At 36.9% G+C, this 24,655-nt stretch overlaps 2 protein-coding genes across 2 annotated transcripts in view; both read right to left on the bottom strand.

The window, feature by feature from the left end:
* The window catches only part of C1H8orf88 (chromosome 1 C8orf88 homolog), a 38,709-nt gene extending 24,843 nt beyond the window's left edge, over positions 1 to 13,866 (bottom strand). Inside the window, exons 1-3 of the mRNA XM_045981687.1 lie at positions 13,740 to 13,866; positions 6,770 to 6,868; positions 4,909 to 4,982 (exon numbers count right to left, since the gene is read on the bottom strand). Of these exons, the coding sequence (XP_045837643.1) occupies positions 4,909 to 4,982; positions 6,770 to 6,842 (147 nt within the window). The 5' untranslated portion in view covers positions 6,843 to 6,868; positions 13,740 to 13,866. The remainder of the gene's footprint in view (positions 1 to 4,908; positions 4,983 to 6,769; positions 6,869 to 13,739) is intronic.
* A 10,570-nt stretch (positions 13,867 to 24,436) lies between these two features.
* PIP4P2 (phosphatidylinositol-4,5-bisphosphate 4-phosphatase 2) overlaps positions 24,437 to 24,655 on the bottom strand; it is a 59,330-nt gene continuing 59,111 nt past the window's right edge. Inside the window, exon 8 of the mRNA XM_045998048.1 lies at positions 24,437 to 24,655. This exon is cut by the window's right edge and continues 1,348 nt beyond it. The gene's annotated coding sequence lies outside the window, so the exon portion shown is untranslated.

The raw sequence follows: 24,655 nt of genomic DNA, 5'->3' as shown, positions 1-24,655 counted from the left end.
ATCCTAGATGCTACCTGACTGCAACCACATTACTGAACTTAGAAAAAGGCCACCTGAGCTCAGTCAACACAGAGAGTCATGAAAGAGAGTAAGAAGCTATTGTTTTAAGTCAAAGTTTTCAAGTATTTTTTATGAGGTAATAATAAAAAAACAGAGGTTAAAAGTTATTCAGCAGAGGGAAGATAATATCAAACAGAAACATGGATTTATACAAAGAAATTAAGAGCACCAGTAAACAAAGGTAAAATAGAACTCATTCTATTTCTTAAGCTATTTTAAAAGATAACATGTGAAAGCAAAAATAACAGCAATGCATTATGTATTTATAGTACAAGCTACAGAAAAATTATTCCCGTAATAGAACATGAATGGGAGGGGAGATTCTACCAAAAACCCATCAGATCTAAAAGTGAATTTAACAAAATTGATATACAAAAGCCAATACTATTTCTGTATCCTACCAATCACCATGTGGAATTTGAAATTTACAAAACATACCACTTACAATAGTATCAAAAAATATGAACTGCTTATAAATTTGACAAAAGATGTTCAAGACCCCTATGCAAGAAAATACAAAAAAATGGAAAGATATGCTGTGTTCATGAATCAGAAGACTCAATATCTTTAAGATGCTGATTCTTCTCAAATTAATCTTTAGACTCAAAATTCCAGTAGACTTTTTGTAGAAATTGACTAGCTCATTTAAAATTTATATGGAAATACAAAAGACCTAGACAGCTGAGAAAAATCTGAAAAAAAAAGACCACTAAAGTTAGTGAACGTTCACTATCTTATATTAAGACATCATAAAGCTACAGCAGTCTGTAAAATGTGATGTTGACAAAAGATGGACATACAGGAGACTTATGTAGTGTGGTGAATATAGTTAACAATACTGTATTGTGTAACTTAAAATTGCTAGGAAAGAAATCTTAAATGCTCTTGCCGTAACAACAAAAGGTAATTATGTGAAATGAAGAATACTTTAACTAAATCCATTGTGGTAAACATTTTGCAACATATAAACTTATCAAGTCATCACACTGTACATCTTAGTTACATGTGAATTGTATCTCAGTAAAGTTGCGGGGGGGAAAAGACAAATCAATAAAGCATAATAGAGTTTAGAAATAAACTCACAAATGTATACTGATTTTCAATACTCTCACAATTCAATGAACCCAAAAAACCCAAAAATCAAATAACCCAAAGTAAACAATCCAAATATCAAAAATATGCAAAATATTTTAACAGACACTTCACAAAAAAAAGGAAAAAAGAAAAATACAAATAGAACATAAGCTCAATCAATGATAAGATGCTCAATCTCATTAATCATTAAGAAAAATGCAAATTTAAAATATAATCAGATACTAACATTCACATACCAAAATGGCTAAAAATTGGTAGGCTATGAAGCAACTGAAACTGGCACATACTACTGGTGGAAATATAAGACAGCACAACCACCTTGAAAAACATTTTGGCAGTTTCTTAGAAGCTAAACAAACTCTTCATAAAACCCATCAGTTCCATTCCTGTGTATTGGGTATATGTCCACGAACTTGAACACAATCATCCAGAGCAGCATTATTCATAATACCCAATATGTATATTTCATTTACGTGACATTCTAGAATAGTCAAAACTAATTTAGTTAAAGAAAGCAGATCAGTGGATGTCTGAAGCAGGAGGGAGCATTAGGGGTTAGTGGAAGCATGGATGATGAACGACTGCAAAGGTTATAAGGGCACTTTGGGGGAAGATAAAAATGTTCTATATTTTCATTATGGGATTGGTTATGTAAGGTATATATTTGTCAAAACTCATTGAAAAAATGGGTTCATTTTACTGTAAGTTATACTTTAATAAAGTTGACTTAAAAAATACATAGTTAGTAAAAATTATCCAGCATATTTGTAGCAACCTCTGATATAGGTTCTGGTAGCTTTTGCATTATAACTAAAGCAGCAGACAACATTTTAAGTTTAGGAGTAAGCTTGATTATATATTTGGTTTTTTCCTCTATCAAATTTGCAATGTAAATATACGTTTTTTTACACATAAAGTTTTCTGAAGAAGGTCAATGGTTCCAAAGAGAGTTATAAACATTACTTATTAAGGGGACATACTAGCTGATAGAATGAAACAAAACATTACAATGACTTATAAAAAATTAATATAAAGCAAGACTAATTAAGATACCATGGTACTGACACAGAGACATGCAATTATATCAATGGAACAGAATAAAGAGCCTAAAAAAAGGCTATGGACCCTATGTCCATGAAAAGTTATACAATAAAGCTGTCATAAATCTTTATGGAAATAATAGATTACGCAATGAATTATATTTGAGAATTGGCCACCTACATGAAACAAATTAGATATCTATCTCATATCATACAAAAGAAATCAATTTCAGGTAGACTATACCTGAACACATATGTAGGAAAATATCTTTTGATGTCAGCGATGAGAAGACTTAGCAAACAATGACACAAAAAGTGAAATCATAAAAAAAAAAAACACTGACAATATGACTACCTTAAGATTTAAAACTTCTGAACAAAAGCACCACAAAAAAGAGACAATTCTATCATAGACCACATTCCCAGGAAAGAAAATATTTGCTCTGCATACGAGAAAAATAATTAAAATCCAAAATATAGTTTAAAGGCATATAAACCAAAAAGAAAGACAACCCCCAAAAAATGGACAAATGATACGAACTGACAATTCAGAAAAAGAGAACATCCAAATGGCCAAATTAAAGATGAAAAGTTTTTATTTTTCTGTTACTTTACAAGTAACAGAAAAATAAAAATGAAAACCCGCAAAAAGATATGATTTCCCAGGGGTTCCTGGGTGGCTCAGTCAATAAGTGTCTGCTTTCATCTCAGGTCATGATATCAGGGTCCTGGGATCCAGCCCCATGTGGGCCTCCCTGTTCAGCGGGGAAACTCCTTCTCCCTATGCTCCTCCCCCCACTCATCCTCAATCATGCTCACTCCCTCTCTCAAATAAATAATTAAAAATCTTTAAAGATATAAGTTCTTATCCATTAAACAAGACAAAATGTGGGCCGCCTGGGTGGCTCAGTCATTAAGCCTCTGCTTTCAGCTCAGGTCATCATCCCAGGCTCCTGGGATCAAGCCCTGCATGGGGCTCCCTGCTCAGCAGGAAGCCTACTTCTTCCTCTCCCACTCTCCCTGCTTGTGTTCCCTGCCTTGCTGCGTCTGCCAAATAAATAAATAAATAAATACTTTTTAAAAAAATAAATTAATTAAATAAACAAGACAAAATATTGAAATCTAACAATAATAAGGCAAGGATGTAGAAAAATCAGACCTCTCTTGCATTGTTCATACAAATCACTTTGGAGAGTAAGTTAGCAAAAAATAATAACATTGAAGACAAGATTACCTGTTAACTTACTACTTCTACTTCAGTTTATAATGCAGAGAACCTCTCAAACATGTATAAGATATAACATATTTATGGATGTGCACTGTAGCACTTATTATAAAATAGAAACAAGTACCAAGCCCACCAACAGAAAATGAAATAAAAAATATGGTATATTAATATATAAAGAGATTTTTTTTATCAGCACATATAGAACAGCTTTATTCATTTTAAAAGTTGCCTAATATTCTATTTATCATGAATATACTAATGCTTCTGCATGCAGAATCTACTTCTGGAAGGATCTAGGTGAGAAACTGGTACAATGGTTAGTTCTGATCAGAGGAAGCTGGTGACTAGGGAATAGAGATTGCAGGGAAATTTGTTGCTAAATGCCATTTTATATGTTTTCAACTTTAAATTTTGATTATTTTACTTAGTCAAAAAATTATATTAGAAAATTTAAAATATAAACCTGAATGCAGAAAGAATGGCAAAAACACATGTGGGTATAATACTATATAGATAAAATTATAAAGCAGTTAAAACAATTCTATTTGTTGTAGCAAAAGTACTAGTACATTCATGGAAACATAACAAATTGAGAATAATTTGAGGAGGGTAAGGAGGAAGGTGAGAAGAAAACAGGATGGTGGAGGGGCAAGGTCCACAGGCACAGCCAGGAAAACTGTTCTATGATGTATGGAGCAAGCACTTACTACGTGCCAGACACAGTGCTAAGATTTTGGAAGCCCTGACTCACTGCTATCTCCTCCTAACACTTACTTACCTGTGAGAAAGACAGCTATCAGCCCCATTTGAGGAAACTAAGGCTTTGAGAAGTGAAAGAAATCACTCATGTAAGGTCACAGGGCTGGGAAATCGCAGGGCTGGGGCTCAAGCTCATCTTCCTATCAAAAACTTGGCATGTGGCTGTGTGCCCCTTGGGCCAGCCACCCCCTCTCTGGGCCCATCTCTGGGACAAGCCTTACTGCACACATTTAATGCAACACGTGGGGATGGCAGGAAATAGGATTCCATTGCACAATGAACACTATTTTCATATACCACGTAGGGGGTGAGAAGTGGAGGCTGAGAAGAAAATGGGTTAGTGGAAGGATAAATAGGAGTTTTAAAATATATGTTAGGTTTCTTCTTTAACATTTTGGGGGAGGAGGGGCAGAGGGAAAGGAAGAGAGAGAATCTTTTCTCACAACCCTGAGATCATGACCTGAGCCGAAATCAAGTGTTGGATGCTAAACCAACTGAGCCACCCAGTTACCCCTCTTTAACATTTTCTAAAACAAATAAAGCAAAATGTTTAGATTTGAAAATGTTGGACAACAGGTATAATTTCCTTTAATATATTCTTGAAATACAACATAACTCTTTAAAAAGTACATAAAATACCTAGCACAGTACTGAGCACAGCACCATCTAACAAATGTTACTTTCCAGTCTGCAATGCTTCATTTTATTATAATTTCTAGGACTTACTCTGCTAACTCCACTTTGTAAGCACTGAGTGTTGCATGAATATTCATTCTGAAAATTGAAAGGGAATACTGCTCCTGGTAGAAGGGAAAAAAAAAGAAAACTACTTTAAATATCCATTATTTCAATAAATGATATACAACCACCCAAAAACCTTAACTATCCAGGATATTCTAGGTACTGTTTTGAACTGTTTTCTGATAATTCATTTACTTAACAAATATTTATTAAACACTAAGGAATGTCAGCCACTGTGTTAGGGGATGGGTTGTAAGTGTAAAAAGAGTTCAGAGAGTTTTAGAAGAGTTCATGGTCTATTTTAAAAGACAAGCTCATAAGAAATTACTATAATAAAAACAAATTATATGAAGGGTACAGAGAAGATATTAGTGGAGAACAGAGTGGGCTTTGTGATATAGAGGAAAAAAGGAATTTCCAAAAGGAAATAATACTGGGGTGCCTGGGTGGCTCATTTGCTTCAGTGTCCAACTTTTGGTTTCAGCTCAGGTCATGATCTCATGAGTCGAGCTTGGTCTTTCTCTCTTTAAAATGCATAAATAAATTTTATTTTTAAAAAGTAAATAATTTTATCTGGATCTTAGGAGGATATAATTAAATGAGAGACAGGCCCACTACCTTTACCCCCTATAAAATACTTAGAATCAATGAAAAACTGAATCTGTGCAGATAAGGGAGTGACGGGCACTGTAAAAAGGCTGGTCACAGAAAGGAGCTGTGGCCAATGGCTTTATACCCTTCCCTTTAGGAGAAAATCTGTGACCTGACCCAAAACTACTGCTTCTTCAGCACACCAGAAGGACCTGGCATCAACACAGTTAAAGCTATGGTCCAGAAGATCCCTAATATCATTTGTTGGTCCTAAATCACAGCCATTTTTCAGAGGAAACACAACCAAAGCAGAGACAATCTTCCTTGTAAGAGGAGAACAAATAGAAAACTGAGGAACTGGTGTCATTTCTATCTTTTCTGCTTCATCTTTGCACCTTTTTCGAAGAAGTCACTAAGTTGAACACACGAAATTTTTTTTTCCTTTTTCTAAGAAGTCAGTTACTCAGTTGAATACATGGAATAAAGAGTATTTTAATAGGATGGTGACAATAATATTATATATCATATATAATATTATATATTAATATTTAGGAGATATATACATTAACATTTAGGATATATATATATATATATATATATATATATATACATACACACACCTAAGTTAAAATACAGAAGCCATTCTGGCAACAATGAAAAAAATAAATTCCAGTTAAGGAAAAAATATTCCAAAAATCTGTCCAAAATACTAGTTTAACAGGCAAAAGAAAAATCTTTAATTTTAGAAATTTTTGTTTAAATTTCCTGAAAAGTGAAACTCTATGTCCTAGCAAAGCCCTGATCTGTAACCATTGTTTTGTTTGTATTCATTCATTTATTCATTCATTTATATGCTGTTAGGAATTTTTTTTTTTTTTTAGGAATTTTTTTTAAAGGTTAATTCTCCAGCATGATTGCTCTGCAGTGAGCATAATCTCAGGGCACAATTTGTATTGAGAGTATCATTCTCAGCAGAAACAGTTAACCATAAAAATGAGACATTAAAAAAAGTACACAAAATTGTTGGCAGCAAGAGCTGTTCTTCCTACATTTGTTAGTCTGACAGACTAGGTAGACATACAGACTATTAAGAGTCTTTCTCTTTGGTTTTTAAATTCTTCAAACAAACAAGATCATTAGTTTTCATTATTTCTTACCCACCATAAACAATTACTTCATATATTATTTAGTCTTTCAAGTACTATTTAGTCATTAAACAATTAATATTTAAAGATATGTACCCTAGATTACTCACCAGGGGGAGAAGTCAGATGACGAACAGGTCTTGCTGGTTGAAGCGGTTTACCAATCAATTTTTTGGTTTCCATTATCACAAAGACCTTGAGGTTCCATACTTTAGGAAGAAAAAATGTATCTTATCTTTTCAACAAGATGATCAAGATGCTTTTATATACATATACATACACACACACACACACACACACACACAACCACAACATTCATTTGAAGATAATTTATTTTATAAGTTAAGGTGGAAACCTTAGACCTCTTTACACCATCTGTCACAATGGAACATTTCCTCTTTTGAAACATTTTCCTCCCATAACCTCCCTGACTTTTCTTTTGGTTTGTTTCCTATTTCTTTGACTACGTCTTCTAACTTCCTTGGCTTATTCCTCTTCTTTTCTCCAGTTAAATTTAGGAATTCTTCTAAATTTGGCTTTGATCTTCTTCCCTGACCTCAATTATTCTGATGATTTCAGCTATCTATCTACATGACAAATACACCTGAATCTATACATTTAGCATCTACCTCTCAAATTCCAATTCTTTTTTTTTAATATTTCCATTTACATCTTATCACAAATACCTCAAATTCAAGATATCCAAAATTAAATTCATTACTTTGACTCCAAAGATGTTATCCCCTCTGGTATTCCTTAAAGCCTTCAACTCTCTCAGACCACCTCTGGTTAAATAAGATCTAAATAAGAGCCTCCATACTATAATTAGTCTCTAATTCCTGTCTATTCTACTTCCAAAATATTTCTCAAATCTATTTTCTTCTTTCTCACCACTACTTTCTTGGTTCCACAGTAGCTCTGAATTCAACTCACTGATCACTCAGTCTGATTTAAATACTCCCTTCTCGCCCTATTTTCATGGGACACAATGAATATGCCTATATCATGGCATTAAAGAATATTGTACTATATTATAATGACTGATTTGTCTTTTATACTTACAAAAGTGAAGAACAGATTCTTTAAGTGAGGAACAATATTTTCATTCACCCTCTTTCCCTGGCAACTAACACAGTACCTGGACTGGATCCAAAGTAGGTTTAACACAAGCATTTGCTAAACAAATGGGTGAATATAACCTCTTTCTCTCCAAACTATGATCCCTTTACACAACACCTGCTTTAAAAACTTCAGTTCCTATTACATCCTGGATTATTCATAACAGAAACAGAAGCCAACATCCACGTGTCATAGAGTAAATCATTTATCTAAGTTACATTATTTAAGATTCAGAACAACTCTATCAATTAGGCCCAATTAAGAGTTAGAGTTCAGGTCTCAAGTTGGCCTACGTGGTTCCAGCACCTAGTGATGTAACTATGGAAAACAACAGCATCTATCTCCTAGGTTTGATGTGAAGACTAAGTAAGATATATGTATAAAGCATTAGCACAGTGCCTGGTACATATTAAGAGCTTAATAAATGTTAGCTGTATTTTTTTATATAATCCTAATTTTAGATATAAGGCTTGGAGAAATTAGGTAACTTGCCCAAGGTCCTGAATCAAGGAAGTGATGGCATGTCCATCTCCATGCTTCTGGCCACTAAAAATTAAGAATCTTGTCCAACCTTTTTCTATCTCACACCCAGGCAGACCTGAACAGGTTCTGGTTAAATACCCTTATGTGCTCACAAAACATCCCTGTGTCTATCCTCTTCCAATGTAGTTCTTACTGCACTAGTTGCAATTACCTATCACCTGACCACTAAATTACAGTTCTCTCACACAGGTGTATCTCCAGTGTCTAGCACAGTGCCTAGAACACTATGGGTGTTTAATAGATTGTTGAATTCATGTGTGTTATTTTGTCTCACCATGTATTTATACATTCCGGAGTTCTTTCCCTCTCCCTGCTGCTCTTCTCCCCAAATGTTATTCATCTTTCAAGACCAAGGTCAAGTTCCTGTTATTTCCTTGGAAAGAATATCCTCATGTCTCAATAGTAAAGGAAAATAAAGTAGTTCATCTGAAACTTTCTAGTTCCTAACAGATAGATGACAATAAAATAATAATAACAATAATAATTTACATTCTTATCTTTCTTCTTCCACTACTGTGTTTTATTTTATTACTTAAGATGTATCACAGTAAATCTATTACATGTTCATATGATTAGACTGAGTTATTTGAGGCTAAAAAAGAACTAGATCTCATTTATCTTTGTGTGCTAGTACCTGCACATAATTCATATACATAATTCACATACATAATACATATACATAATACATATACATATATATACATGATATACATAATTAGTTTTATTAATCAATCTATAAATTTAAATACCTCTTAAATATAACTAAATCTTCTGGTGCCTGAATAGGACACAGTCTTCCAAATTATTATGCCTACTAAGACAAAGCCTAAAGTAAAATTCCATCTGACTTTATATCCACTCATTCAGAAGCAACTGTAACCATATGATTTTTAAGCAGATCATTCCCTAAATGACTGTTCCCCTAAGTAAAGAATAGAGTTAATAACTCCCTTTTAGCTCCAAAGACATGCTTTCATCTATTTAAAAAATGCCTCTGGACATAATTCAAATGTTAAAATCATAAATTTTTGAACAACCTCTCAAAGTTAGCACTGATAACTAAACACAAAACAGTTACTTTTTCCTAAAGTTTGGAGATAAGCCAGCCAGTATTCCAAATTAATACCCATCAAGTTTTTATAATGTGTCTTTTAACTGGTATTTCAACATGGCTGTTAACAAACTTCTAAACAAAACTAATGCTGTCTGTACTTGCTAGCAATACAACTTTGATATAATAAGAAACAGAAAAGTTATAAGCATATGTAGCAAAAAAAGTATTTCAGACAAATATTGAATATTTTCTATTTGGAAGGAAAAATTTTAAATAAGGACCAAAAAGCAATCTAATATTGTGTCAATGTTTATCCTAAACATTATAATTAGAACCCTAATACTAGTATGTAGTAACTTTCCATCCTGTTTCCCATATGAAACTAACAAATCAGAATACAATAGAGTACTGTGGCACACACTTTCTTGTTTTTCATTGCTCAGCTGAAATTTAGTTGATAGGTTGTAAAGTCCTTTCCAGTTGCTGAGGAATGCAAATCCACAGTATTCAAACTAGGGATTTTCAAGAGTTGGGGAGTTACAGAACTATTATATGGTTTTGCAACACAAGTACATAAACAAAAAATAAAAGATCTTTTAGTATCACCCACCCTTTCAATTTATAGTAGGAAAACTAAGCAAGAGCTCCAGATATATAAATTCATATAAGTTAAAGAAATGAGAAAAGATAATGCCATATAGTATTCTATTTAATATTTTTGTAAGTAAACTATGCCTGCATAAAGAAACTGATATTATAGGGAATAAGTATGAGATACACAGTATACAACAGCATCATGTTAAGTGTTATTAATGGAAGAGGCAAGTATTTACAGTAAGTATCACTGTAAAACTGATCCACAGGCTCATAATTTATGAAGGATAGGATTCCACAACCAAAGCCTAATTCTCAGTTTAGGTTAAAAACAGTAAAGATTTAACTGAACTACAAAATAACTATACAAAATAACTTTAATCTTAAACTCTAATACCTGCCTCACTCACCCAATGTAGATCTCCAAAAGTTTCCTTTGAAGCTACTAGAATGACCTAGGGTAGGCATTTATGGCGTCGACTATTACAAAGGACAACACTTGCAAAAGAAAAAGAATCCGTCTTATGACAATGGATAACAAGTAGTGGCCAATCATGGAGTTGTCTTTTAAACTACGAATATACAGCCTTGTAGTATAAATATTTTTTAAAGAACATTTTGATCCAATGTCTCAAAAATTTAATTATATTAATACATGCTGAGAAACAGCTACTGAATAAAGTTTTTTTCCAAGTTTACATATATTTAACAAATCATCTTGAAAGGACAAATGCTATGAATAGAATATTGATCCACACGTCAGGAAGCTTTAGTCAGGAAGCTTTGCTATTCTACATCTAGCGATACTTAACAATATCTTGGGTGCCTTTTCTGTTTAAAAAAAAAAAAAATCAAACTAAGTATGAACCCTAAAGATCAACTAATTTTGAAATTATAAATTAACCTAGAATTTTCTAAAATACAGTACAATGGGATAATAAGTGCAGATACTGACCAATTGGGACATAATCTTACTACACAATATATACTATTCTTTTTTAATTCAAACTCCATTTTTTGAGGTCCTATTACATGCTAAATTCTTTACAGATATTTCACTTAATTTTGAGCCATACATAGAGAATCATTATTAGTAACCTTATAGATGTAAAACCTAATACTCAGAAAAATGAGAGAGATTCTCAAGTTCGCATAGTATATATTTGGTAAAAATGAATATTTAACTATAAAGGACATGTCCTTGTCTCGAACTTGCATGTTTGTTAAGTAAAACAAAGACATCTGACTCTCTAATCAGTAAAAGAAACTCTAGTCAGTAAAATGAAAGACATCTGACTCTCTAGTATTCCATCACTTACTGGATTTTTTTAAATGAATTATGGGAAGGGACATTTATATATAAAGACTTGCTGAATAAACTGAAATGTACTAATAATTTCTATTTCCTCAATTTATCATTTTTCTTAGAATACTAAATAAATTGTAAGATACTATGCTTTCCTTATTCTGTAGACATGGTACAGTGCCCTACTTATCATGGGTCACAACATAAGAAACATACATACCAAGTACTGTGTTTAGAAGCCAGATACTATACTTAAAATTTCCAACTTAAATTCTACATTTCTTTAGACAGTGCTGATGGTTTTGCTGCAATTAAGAAATAAGATCAGGGGCACTTGGGTGGCTCAACTGGTTAGGTGTCCCACTCTTGATTTTGGCTCAGGTCAGGATCTCAATGTCCTGGGATCAGCCCTGACTTAGGCTCCATACTCAGCGGGGAGTCTGCTAGAGATACTCTCTCCCCCTCGCTCTCTGCACCCCCCCCCAACAAACATACATGCACACTCTTTCTCTCTCAAATAAATAAGTCAATGTTGAAGAAAAGAAGAAGAAGAAGGAGAAGGAGAAGAAGAAGAAGAGGGCGCCTGGGTGGCACAGTTGGTTGAGGAATTGCCTTTGGCTCAGGTCATGATCCTGGAGTCCTGGGATCTAGTCCCACATCAGGCTTCCAGCTCCATGGAGAGTCTGCTTCTCCCTCTGACCTTCTCCCCTCTCGTGCGCTTTTGCTCTCTTATTCTGTCTCTCTCTCAAATAAATAAAATCTTTTTAAAAAATCATACAGATGGATATATACATACATGTTTATAGATGTGTATATGCACACATATCTATACACACACACAGATAGGTATATTGGAATATTAAGCCATAAAAAAGAATGGAATTCTGCCACTTGCAACAACATGGATGGATCTAGAGTATAATGCTAAGCAAAATAAGCCAGTCAGACAAATTTCACTAATGTGTGGAATTTAAGAAACAAAGGAACAAAGGGGAAAGAAAAAAAAAAAGACTCTTAACTGTAGAGAACAAATAAGTGGATACCAGAGGGGCGATGACTGAAGGAGATGAGAGAAATAGGTGAAGGGCATTAAGAGCACACTTATCTTGATGAATAATGAGTACCATACAGAACTGCTGAATCACTATATGATACACCTGAAACTAATATAACACTGCACATTAACTACACTGGAATTAAAAAGAAATAAGATCATATAAAATTAAATAATCTGAGAAGTGAAAAAAACATGTTTTCATCTACCTCATGTATGTTTCCCATATGATAATCAGACAGGATTTAATCTCAATTTTCAACTTCAAAATGTCATACAGAATTAGGATTCCTTGAAACCACAAGCTGCTTGCAAGTAAACAGCACAAACTGATTAAACTGATAGGCGAAAAGTAATATAAAGGAAATCCAGGGAAGTAAGAGATAAACCAATTGTGACTTAGGTGATAAAGATATTTTATACTCCACATATCAGGCTGCCATATTCATGAAAAGTTAAAACTAAACTATCAAAAAGTTTTAAGAGGAGAGAATGTCCCATAATATTTTCCATTTCATGCCTTTTCTATTCACAACTGATCAAAAAATTTTTATTTTTCTCCATGGGGTATCTTTCAATAGAAATAAAATTTATCACTTAAGTAGGATAAAGCTGTCCAGATAATGGGCTCTTGTGGATACGTAACTGATGTAACTGTCCTCTTCTGCAACTTTGCCTAAATTATCAGCAATTAAACCTTTTGACACAAATACTGAATCATCATGCTGTCGACCTGAGACTGTTACATGTCAATAATATCTCGGCTTTTCTAATGGCATATCTTTACATAGAAATTATGCGGTATATCTTCATATACTTTCATGAACCATTCGATTTTCCTCTGTGAATTAATCATCTATGGTTTCTTGGCACTTTTTTTCCTGCCGGGTTTTCTTTCCTATTGAATATAATTTCATCTAATTAATTATTAACTTGCTGTTTATTTTATTAATAAAAACAACTACAATAATGTCAAGGAAAAAAATCTGCCCGAAATTAGTAGCGACGGTGCCAGGGGATGGGCGACAAAACGTCTTCAAACCATCCTGCCACCAAGGACCGGGTCCTGGGACAGAGGGCGCTGTGTACTTAGCTTTCTCTGGCGTTTGTTTTTCGTTTTAATATTCCCTCGGCCGAGTAACTCTTCCCTCAGCCACTTGCCCCTCGCCGGGTGTTCCCACAGCCGTCAGTCACCACCCTTTCCTGTCGACGCGCTCGCTCCCTCACACTCTACGACCCACCTTAGGGCCCCGAGGGGGGGCCCTGCCTGATTTGCCCCGCCCGACCCCAGGTCCCCCGCTCTCTCACAACTTTCCCGGCGCCCGACCTCAGAGACGGCGCCCACCGCCTCCTCACACCCGAGCCCGACTTCTGCCCTCCCAGTTCGGCTTATTCTCCCCAGTCACTTACCGCCTCAAGATCCGGGAGGATTTCGGGGCAGCAGCGTCGCCGCGCTCAAGCCAAACGCGGCGACCCAGCGCCCCGCTGCCCGTCGGGGAACGGCTCCCGCCGCGCGTCTGCTCGAGGCCGAGGGCGGCGGGGATGGCGGGGGCGGGGCCGACGGCGGCTCCGAGGGGCGCGAGGCGGACGCGGGGCGGGGCCTCGGGTGGCTGGCCTCGAGCGCGGCCGCAGCCCCGCGGGGCCAGAACCGTTAAGCCGGTAGCGAGCGCGCTTCCCAGGGCGTACTGGGAGCGCGGGAGCGGCGCTGGGTTTCTGGCAGCCGCGCGGCGTGCGGAGGAGACCCGGGATGGCCTCTCCCAGGTGCTGGCAGGCTCGCCCGGTGCTGGGCGCGCCCGCATGAGCCTTCAGGACCCCAGTCGGCGGCCCTGCTTGCCCGGGACGGGGAGGGCGAGCGGCGGGCTCCAGGCAGCGACTGTGAGCGAGGCCGCCTCTGTGAGCGACGCTTCCCGCGTGCTGACGACTGAGTGCCGCCCGCGTCAGAGCGGCCGGCCCAGACGGGGCGGGCGGCTGTACCCGCCGCGGAGGAGCCCGGTCCGTCCTAGGATTCCGGCTCTCAGAAACCGTCACCAGGCAGGAGTACTTATCTCAGACCGCCGTCCGCAAAGACCAAGATTAGTTGAAGCAACTCCATCCGAATCCTTTATTTTCAGTCTTCACTCTTTTTCTTTCATTCACGTTTTCTCTGTTCTCGGAGTGTCCCGTGTGGGTGCCAGTAGGCTGCGGGGACATGGGTGCGCTACAGGAACAGGATAGTCCTGCCATCACAGGGTTCAAAACCCGCTGGGAGCCTGAGCCAGGGGGCAGTTCGGGAGGCCGTGCTAAGGACTGTGGTGGAGGAACAGGTGCAAGTTGGGAGCACAGTACAAGGGATGCCTAAACAGACCCCTGGGCATGGGGTGTGGTTTTCAGAGCAGAGCCCGGCTGGTGTGTTGCATTTGGCAGAGGGAAGAAAGCAGGGAAGGAGGAAGCGCAACGGAAACGTTGGCTTGTCTGGTGTGGAGTCGCTGGAGTTAGGGAACCGATAGTGGGGAAACGAAACAGCAGCAGGGGACGCGAATTAGGTCCTAAATTTTTCATAGTTTGTCTTTTTGAATATTTGAAAGATCATTCTGACAGCAGTATGGTGGGCAGATTTTGAGGGCAGGGAAGTAGAGCAAGATGAAACAGTCTACAAAGCGGCTTCCTTGGAGGCATTTGCAATAACTCCAGTCAGAAATTATGTCATACAGGGAATGAAGATCTGAGCGATGTTGCCACAGTGAAATCAACAGTTTAGTGACAGATTGGATGGAAGGGATGACTGAGAAGAGAATCTAGGTAACTCTTGAGTTTCTGACTTGGGCAAACAAGTGAATAGGTGGTAGTATAAGAATTGGAAATGATGAATTCAAAGTGGGACCCATATCAGCTATTTTATAAATTCAGAAAATATATACCCATACACATACAGGCCTATACACATACATATACATATGTATATATATATACATTTGTATACATATACAAAATGGAACATTAGGCAAGGGATGCTGATTGAGAAAATTTGTGCGTTCTGAAAAGAAGTATTTAGAGAACTTAAAAGATAACCTCCAGAGGATGCTATTTAAAGGCAAAGAAAGCTTGTCTAGAATGGGATAACTAAAGAAGGAATGCCTCTCTGAAAAGGGATCATCTGAGTACACCTTAAAACACATGCATAATAGGAAAAAAATGTCTAGTTAAGCAGAAGAAATCTTAATGCCCTGGAACAAGAAAAACAGTTTGCAAAATTCAGAAACTGACATGAGATCAGTGTGGCTAGGGAAGAGAAAGCAAGAAGAGACTATTGAAGATGAGTTTGGAGAGATGGGAAAAGCCAAAATCATACAAGGTTTTGTAGGCTCCAGTAGGCAGGTTGAATTTTACTGTAAGCAATGGGACAGCGGAGCAGTAACATGATAAGATTTACCATTTTAAAAGGTGTGGTTTCAGAATTACTTTCATGCATAGTTATTTAATGTAGAAATGGCTTCCAGGAACATTCCTATCCCTAGCCACACCACACCTGGCATGTCCTCTGGCACAGAGCACCAGAAGTCTGTGGACAATGGAGTCAATAAATCCTTCCAAGCCCCAGATGTAGAAAATTGTAAGTGTAGGTTTCAGTTCTCATCTATCCAGTCAAAATAGAAGTTTTCTTCTTCAAGAAAATATTTAGGGGCACCTGGGTGGCTCAGTTGTTAAGCATCTGTTTTCGGCTCAGGTCATGATCCCAGGGTCCTGGGATTGAGCCCCACATCGTACTCCCTTCTTTTTTTTTTTTTTTTTAAATTTATTCATTTGACAGAGATCACATGCAGGCAGAGGCAAGCGGCGGGGGTGGGGAGGGGGAGGCAGGCTCCCTACTGAGCAGAGAGCCCAATGGGGGGCTCGATCCAGGAACCTGGGATCATGACCCATCATGACCCGAGCTGAAGGCAGAGGCTTTAACCCACTGAGCCACCCAGGTGCCCCCATACTCCATTCTTGGCAGGAAGCCTGCTTCTCCCTCTCCCACTCCCCCTGCTTGTGTTCCTTTTCTCACTGTATCTCTTTGTCAAATCTTTTAAAAAATTTTAACAATATAACGTATACAATTACATATACATTATACAATACAATTATTTTTTTATATATTACTATATGAAATCAACAGAAATTATTGTGACAAAAAAGTTAATTCGAAGAAAAAAAATTTTAGACCAAACTAAAATCAGTAATCCATTTAAAGGAAGGGGTAAATTTTAAATAGAGGTAATAGACTCCAAATTTTTTTAGTAATCAATTGAAGAAGAATGAATCATATAAGTGCATTGAAAGTTTGGAATATTTCTTGTTGACTTGGCAAGAGATACTGGCATCTACAAAGGATGATCTAGAGCTCATAATACACTTTAACAACAACGGCTTGACTAGTTAGCAAGTACTTTCAAGAATATTTAAGGTTAATCACACTGATCAAGAAAAGCTTAAAATGCTCTAAAATCATCAAGCTCATATAAGAAACTCCAACAGGTTTCCCCAACTTAGCAATACACTAAAAACTGACATGACTAAATAAGTTATGACTAAATTAACTTTTCTAAATTTTCAATAAAAAATAAATTTTGATTAGCTATGCTGCAGAAAATACCAAATTATTTACTCTCACAAAGGAAATGCATTATAAAATTGTCAGATAAAGAGGCAATCAAAATACATAAAAGTACAAATACAGGGAAAAATAGGTTGGTTCAGACAGTTAAAATACTTTTATGGATTTTAGGTGGTACTTGTCAGCTTTTTAAAATTTGTAACAGGATGCCAATCTCTCATCCTAAGTAAATATTTACTTTGGTTTAAAGAAAGGTTTGGAGAATGGATTGAGGAAAAGCAAGAATGGAAATAGGAATCCCGCGAAGAAGGATAATTCACAGTTAAATAAGTCTTTTATTAAGTAGAGGTTTTGTTACGTTATATTTTCATATCTTATTTGACCTTCACAGTACCTTCCTTTAAGTTAATAAAACCCTATATGAGCACAAGTAACACACATAAACTGGTTACCTGCTCTCATGAAATGAAAATTACAATTCAAGAAGCTAATTGTTCCTATAAAGGCACTCCCAGGGCATGTGTGTGCCTGATTGGTGTTACTGAAAGCCTGAGGAGTTGCGAAAAGCTGAAGAGGTGGCGCTGTCTAGTGTTTACCAAATGATCTCCTTACTATCCTCCTGCCAGTAGCCTGTCTCTCATTCACTTATTCCACATTTACAAAGCATTTTATGGAGGATGCATACTCACAGACACACACAGGCATGTAATCATTACAACAAGTCATTAAAAAACCCTAATAGAGACTTGGTTCTATTCAGTTTAGCTCAGGGGGAAAAAAAAGTTTTGAAGACCTCTGCCTGTTAGGTGCCAGGCACTGAGGATACAAAGACAAACTGAAATAAGACAGTATGACTGAGGAACAATCAGCAAGAAGAGAATGATAGTCTTGAGAGTACCTATCAACTAGGGGTGCCTGGATGGCTCAGTCAGTTAAGTGTCCGGCTTAGGTCATGATCTCAGGGTGGTAAAATCGAGCCCCCGGTTTGGCTCTATGCTCTGTGGGGAACCTGCTTGAGAGTCTCTCTCTCCCTCTGCCCCTTCTCCTGTTCATGCTCTCCTCTCTAAAATCATTTTTTTAAAGAGTACCTATAAACTAATAAAATAGAGGGTAGTATATGCAGTAGAAGTATATACTTGGAACAGAAGTAGTACAGGAAAGAGATAATTCTATTGGGGATGACAGAAAGAGGAGGATCATGGAAGGGTTCCTAGAGGAGGTATTGCCTGAGTAGAATTGGGGCGCCTGGGTGGCTCAGTGGGTTAAGGCCTCTGCCTTCGGCTCAGGTCATGATCCCAGGGTTCTGGGATCGAGCCCCGCATCGGGCTCTCTGCTCTGCGGACAGCCTGCTTCCTCCTCTCTCTCTCTGCCTGCCTCTCTGCCTACTTGTGCTCTCTGTCTGTCAAATAAATAAATAAAATCTTTTAAAAAAAAAAGGAATTTACCAACTTAGGGATATTCCTTGCGGGAAGAAGGATATGTGCAGAGGCATACAGAATTGAAGCAATAGTGAATACAAAAACCCTGGTAATTCAGCACTGCAGAAACATAAGATATGAGGCCCTGCTTGAATAAGTGGTTCAGTACCACGCTACAGAAGGATGATTCTTTTATCTCCTAAGGATACAGAGAGACACTGAAGGACTTTAGATACGAAAAGATCATACGTACACCTAAGTAACTGCTGAGAATGGTCTGAGGAGAGGGACAGGCAGCAGGCAAAGCGAGAACAGCAGCAGAGGGATCGGTTCATAGACCTTTCCGGTAGCCCAGGCAGTGTGGATGAGAACAAGGTAGGTAGGTCTGCCCATGAAGAAAGAGAAGTGCATGAACTTGAGAGAATAAAGGAGACCTGATGGACTGGAAAGTTTGTGAGAATGAGAAGTGAAAATGGCGATGCCAGTTATTGATGTGGGCAGCCAGATGGGTAGAAGTAAGGAAAAGATACTGTGAGTTTCCTGAGGAATGAGGGACGGGATGGACCTAGAGTGTAGGAGGAGGGAGGGGACAAAAGTAAGAATAGGTGAGATAAATCATCTGCTATGAGAGGAAGGGGGTCAACTATGGAAAGTATGATAAAGGGCTTTAGGATTTTGAAGTTTTCAAGTAGTATCTGTGGGAAATTTGCAGGAGCTGCTGGAGACAGGTCAACAATGCTGAGGAGCAGGTGAAGGTGAAAATTAAAAATTGGGGGCACCTGGGTATCTCATCTGCCCCACTGCTCATGTTCTCTTTCACTCTGTCTCTCTCTCAAATAAATACATAAAATCTTTTTTAAAAAGTAAATTAAAAATCTGTATGGTATTAATCTGTGTGGTGTGAGATTCATTGGAAATATAGGAGACAATAGGCTGGAAGATAATTGAGAAACTGGAAGGGCTGAAGGTAATACTCATGAATAGTGTCACGAAGAGAGTGAGATTTTGTCAGGATAGAGGAGGAATAGGTCCAGAGAGTGGGTATCTGAGCATAAGAGTTCAGAGATGGAGTGCTTCTAAGTATGAGCACCCACCGTACAGCTAGAGATGAGTAACAGAAGTGGAATGGAAGGTCATTCGACTTGAGGGAATCAGAACTGAGTCCAGACCAGAGTATTAGTCCATTCACATTGACACTTAAATCAATGATATATGGTAAGAATGAAACCAGGTACTGAAGTCGGCATTGATTATGGGAGAGTAATAAGAGATTTGTAGATGGCAGATGGTAGGTGAGGTACTTTTCTTTTTTTTAAGGTTTTACTTATTTATTTTACTTATTTATTTGACATTATTTATTTACTTATTTATTTGACAGAGATCACAAGTAGGCAGAGAGGCAGGCAGAGAGACAGGGGGAAGCAGAGAGCAGCTCAGCAGAGAGCCAGACCCTGAGATCATGACCTGAGCCGAAGGCAGAGGCTTAACCCACTGAGCCATCCAGGTGCCCCAGGCAGAGGGACTTTTAAAGGAAGGAGAAAGACAGGTAGGTGTTCAAGAAGCCAGGAAAAAAATAACACATTGCATAAACTAAGGAGTTCTCTACGAATAGCCTAAACTTACTCTTGTTAAAAACTTAAAAGCTAATGAAAATATAACACATTTTCTCCATAATTATTTCAATATCCAATATCTTCAGCCAAAGGTATATCTGATGTAGAAATATCAGACGCCGCAACAAGATTTTTCAGAAAAATTGATTTGAACACTGGGGACGTCGAGTAGTTCTACAACCAAGTGTTAGTACCTATACATATGCATAAGCCACTCTAGGTAAATTTACAAATTTGTTGAGAAGAATGTGTATGATCACTTCCTATTTAGCAAGTTACCTTAGATGAGCTTGTACATTAAAGATTCTCACCTGTCAATTTACAAACCATGCCCACTTTTTAGACCTGTAGCCTTATCTGATACCTTAGTCTGTGGGCCAGTCCCAAAAGAATATAGGCTTCTTATTTTTCTGTTTTTCACATGGTATTCCACCCTAACTCAAATATATGTATACTTATCAAAACATAAAGAATCTTGGTATTTAATTTGTAACTGAGCATGTAAAGTGATTTTAAAAACGAAAACCTTTACAGATCCTTTTTAGCACTTTGTGCTATTTAAAATCATTTTAATATTGCCATCACAAAAAAAGAATTTACATTAAAATTTGTTGTATGTCAATTTCCTCATATTTAATATGTAATATTCCTAGCCAGTCTTGTGATTTTATATTAACTATAAAAAAGAAAATAAACACATGTAATGATATTTTGTTACATAAAATGCTCTAAAATAAAACTGGATAGAATATCAAATTCATAAAAATATTTAAAAAGTAGTATTCTATTCTTTGTGAAATCAATACTGAGGCCATTTTTCAGTTTTCTTTCTACAAATGAGTTATAGACAATGAACAGCAGGGGGCACAAAACTCAAAACGTTTTTCTGCACAAAGCAAAGCACAACAAAACCTCATGCTGTGGAAAGCAGATAAATTTTGAAGGCAGATTGTTTGATTCCAACTAGCTCCATCACATATAACCTGAATGACCTTTAATTATTTAGCCTCCCTGACTGACCTGCTTCAATGGTATAGTCATAACTATGACACAGAGATTAAATATTAACAAAGCTGTAAGGCAGATCAATAAACACCAGAGTTTTTTTCAGTGTTTATTATGTGTGTGTGTACACATATATGTATGTACATGTGCACCAAAACACATCAAATACGTGCAAATTTAGCTTTTATAGCAATTTTGAGACAGTGCAAATGGGAACGGCTGTAATTTCATTACAAGCACAAGTATCACTAGATCAAAACTAAAACAAAGCTAAACAAAGGAAATGGCATTATTCACTCCAATACAAAGCTTTTATATATAAGAAAATGTGAATGCCATTGAAAATGGACGCAAATGGGTGTGTGCACGGTATAGTGCAGTGTTTCTCGAGTACAATCCAGGAAAACCTACATCAACATCATCTGGGAGTACTTGTTTTGAATGCATACACCTGCGCTACTTAAAACCCAGTTTTTCAGAACGATGAGAGTGACACTTCGATTTCTTCTAGTAAAACAGAAACAAGAATATGTGCTTTTCTAGGGCGCCTGTGTAGCTTAGTAGGTTAAGCATCTGACTTCAGCTCAAGTCATGATTCCAGGGTCTGGGATTGAGCAGGCTCCCCGCTCAGTGGGGAATCTGCTTCTGCCTCTGCCTCTGCCCCTCACTTGAGTTCTCCTTCTTTGTCTCAAATAAATAAATTTTAAAAAAGAATTATGTGCTTTCTAGGCTTCCTGTGGCTATTATACTGCATGCGCTGTGAGGTGAGCACTGTGCCTGACATGGGTTATTGGATCTTCTAAATGACACATGTACTCTCACAAATGACTCGCTCAAGAATAACTGAGCGTGGTTCCATTTTTTCCCTCTTTTCTAAGAACTAGACCATTTTTTTTACTACTTTGCATAGCCGGGACCAAAAAAAAAATCCTTCCTTTTCCAATTAGTGACTATGGTATATTCTTTTTTTTTTTTTTTTAGGATTTCATTTATTTATTTGACAGAGAGAAATTACAAGTAGGCAGAGAGGCAGGCAGAGAGAGAGAGGAGGAAGCAGGCTCCCTGCCGAGCAGAGAGCCCGATGCGGGACTTGATCCCAGGACCCTGAGACCACGACCTGAGCAGAAGGCAGAGGCCCAACCCCTAGCACTTCCTGTGTTTTGTATCTGTACCAGGCATTGGAAGGGATGCTCTACTTTCAAAAAAAAGCTTGGGGAGGGGTTCCTGGGTGGCTCAGTTGTTAAGCCTCGGCCTTCAGCTCAGGTCACCATCCCAGGGTCCTGGGATCGAGCCCCACATCAGGCTCCCTGCTCAGCAAGGAGTCTGCTTCTCCTTTCCCATTCCCCCTGCTTGTATTCCCTCTCTCATGGTCTCTCTCTTTCTCTGTCAAATGAATAAATAAATAAATAAATAAATAAATAAATCTGGGTATAAACTCTTATAAATTTGGATTTAATTAAAAATTTATGTTAATTCATATAGGACTAAGCTTAAATGTATGATATATTAACTCTAAAAAATAAGGTTTTATCAATGAAATGTATTGGTTTGGATTTAATAAATTTATTTTAAAACTCTTCAAGGATCTAAATGAAAATGTAACAGACATCGGTAATGATAACCACATAACATTCTTTTCTATTCATCAAAAGCAAAACCTAACCTTCCAACTGTTAATCTACCACAGGAATTTTTTTTTTAATTACTATTGCCTTTTATCACCCCGAGAGAACCCCTCTTAATATTTAGTGTTTAATTTTCCTTAGTTTTTTTAACACATACACGTAAAATCGTTTTCTTCAAAAAGTGGATAACACTGTACATTTTGATTTGTAATATGATTTTGTTGCAATATTTTGTGAACCATTGTCAATTCAGTTAGATGAGAGATTTCAACATCTTGTTAATGCCTACTTACTATTTTATATTATGAGTATACCACAATTTATTTCACCCATCTCCTATTGCTTAATTTTTGGACTTCTTACTTTCAATCCCTATTATAAACAAAAAAGTGATAAACATCATTGTACAAATATATTTGTTCTTGTATCCAGAACACCTTTAGAATAAATTCGTAGTGATGGAATTACTGTCAAAGACTGCGTGTTTGTGTGTGTGCTTTCTCATATCTTCAGAATTACAAGGATTAATCACTCTTTTTCATTCTTTGTTAATATGCTAGGTAAAAAATAGTATCTCTGTTTTAACTTACCTTCTTTGATTATTAATAAATTGAAAAGAAGTTCATGCTTTTACTTATCATAGTTCTTCTTAATGAATTGCTTCTTCATGCCTTTAGTTCCTTCCCATATTAAAAAGACTTAACTCTTTCTACTATTTTGGAAATACAGTTTATCTTTTGGCTTTATGTTTTTTTCACACAGAAGTGTTTTTTTTTTCTTTTTATCATATAATCTATCAATCCTTGTGTTTGATTTCTGCTTTGGGGTTTTACTTAGAAAGTTTTCCTTAACACAAGTTTATATTATATATTATATTCATTCAGCTATATATTCTGTAACAAAATATAAAGGCCAAACCCAAAGTATAAAATTTTTTTTTCTTTTTTATTTGACAGAGAGAGAGAGAGATCACAAGTAGGCAGAGAGGCAGGCAGAGAGAGAGGGAGAAGCAGGATCCCTGCAGACAGCCCGATGTGGGGCTCAATCCCAAGGACCCTGAGATCATGACCTGAGCCGAAGGCAGAGGCCTAACCCACTGAGTCACCCAGGTGCCCCCCAAAGTATAAAAATTTAACATACCAATTCATTTAACCATTTATTCATTCATGCAACAAATATCTATGAACACAAATGCACTATGTGCTGTTCTAAATGCTGAAGATAAAGCAGTGAGCAAGACCATCAAAGTTCCTGCTATCATGGAATTATAGTCCAAAAGGATAATGATCATGCAGCATATAATTTGATGTGAGATTTCAAATTTATGGGAAAGGAATGGGAGGATTAATGGGATTATTCTATATACAATGCGGTTACAACTAGCTGCCCATTAAGAAAAGAAAGAAATTAGATTTTTATTTCATACCTTACATCAAAAGTATTATAAGTAGATTTAAAATCTATACTTTTAAAATGAAACCATGAGGGGCGCCTGGGTGGCGCAGTGGGTTAAAGCCTCTGCCTTCGGCTCAGGTCATGATCTCAGGGTCCTGGGATCGAGCCCCACATCGGGCTCTCTGCTTGGCAGGGAGCCTGTTTCCTTCTCTCTCTCTGCCTGCCTCTCTGCCTGCTTGTGATCTCTGTCAAATAAATAAATAAAATCTTTAAAAAAAATAAAAAAATAAAAGCTAAATTAATTAGGACACAGCTAATTAAAAAAAAATGAAACCATGAAAATACTAGAAAAAAACATAAACGAATATTATATAAAGTAACATTATACATGTTCTTAAACATGAAAACTCCTTTAGAGTAATAACTCAAGGCATTTTGGAAACACCATCTTATTTTTAAAAAACGGAATATAACAAGGTAGTTTTGAACAATAATCTTTATTAGTGTATTTTCAAAGGTACACATAATCCTGAGCTACTGCATTTAGACATTTATCATTTACTCTTTGAAGTTTACATGTATTTTGCTCCAAATTCTCTGATGAGTACATTTTTATACTAGTCAGGAACATAAATAATTTAAATTATTATTCTTATCTCTGGAAGAGCCAATTAATTTACTCATTATCTCTTTATCT

This window comes from Meles meles, chromosome 1 (assembly GCF_922984935.1).
Source record: "Meles meles chromosome 1, mMelMel3.1 paternal haplotype, whole genome shotgun sequence".
Lineage (NCBI taxonomy): Eukaryota > Metazoa > Chordata > Mammalia > Carnivora > Mustelidae > Meles > Meles meles.
Note: the sequence above shows the minus strand (reverse complement) of the source record. Positions and strands in the feature narration are given on the sequence as shown.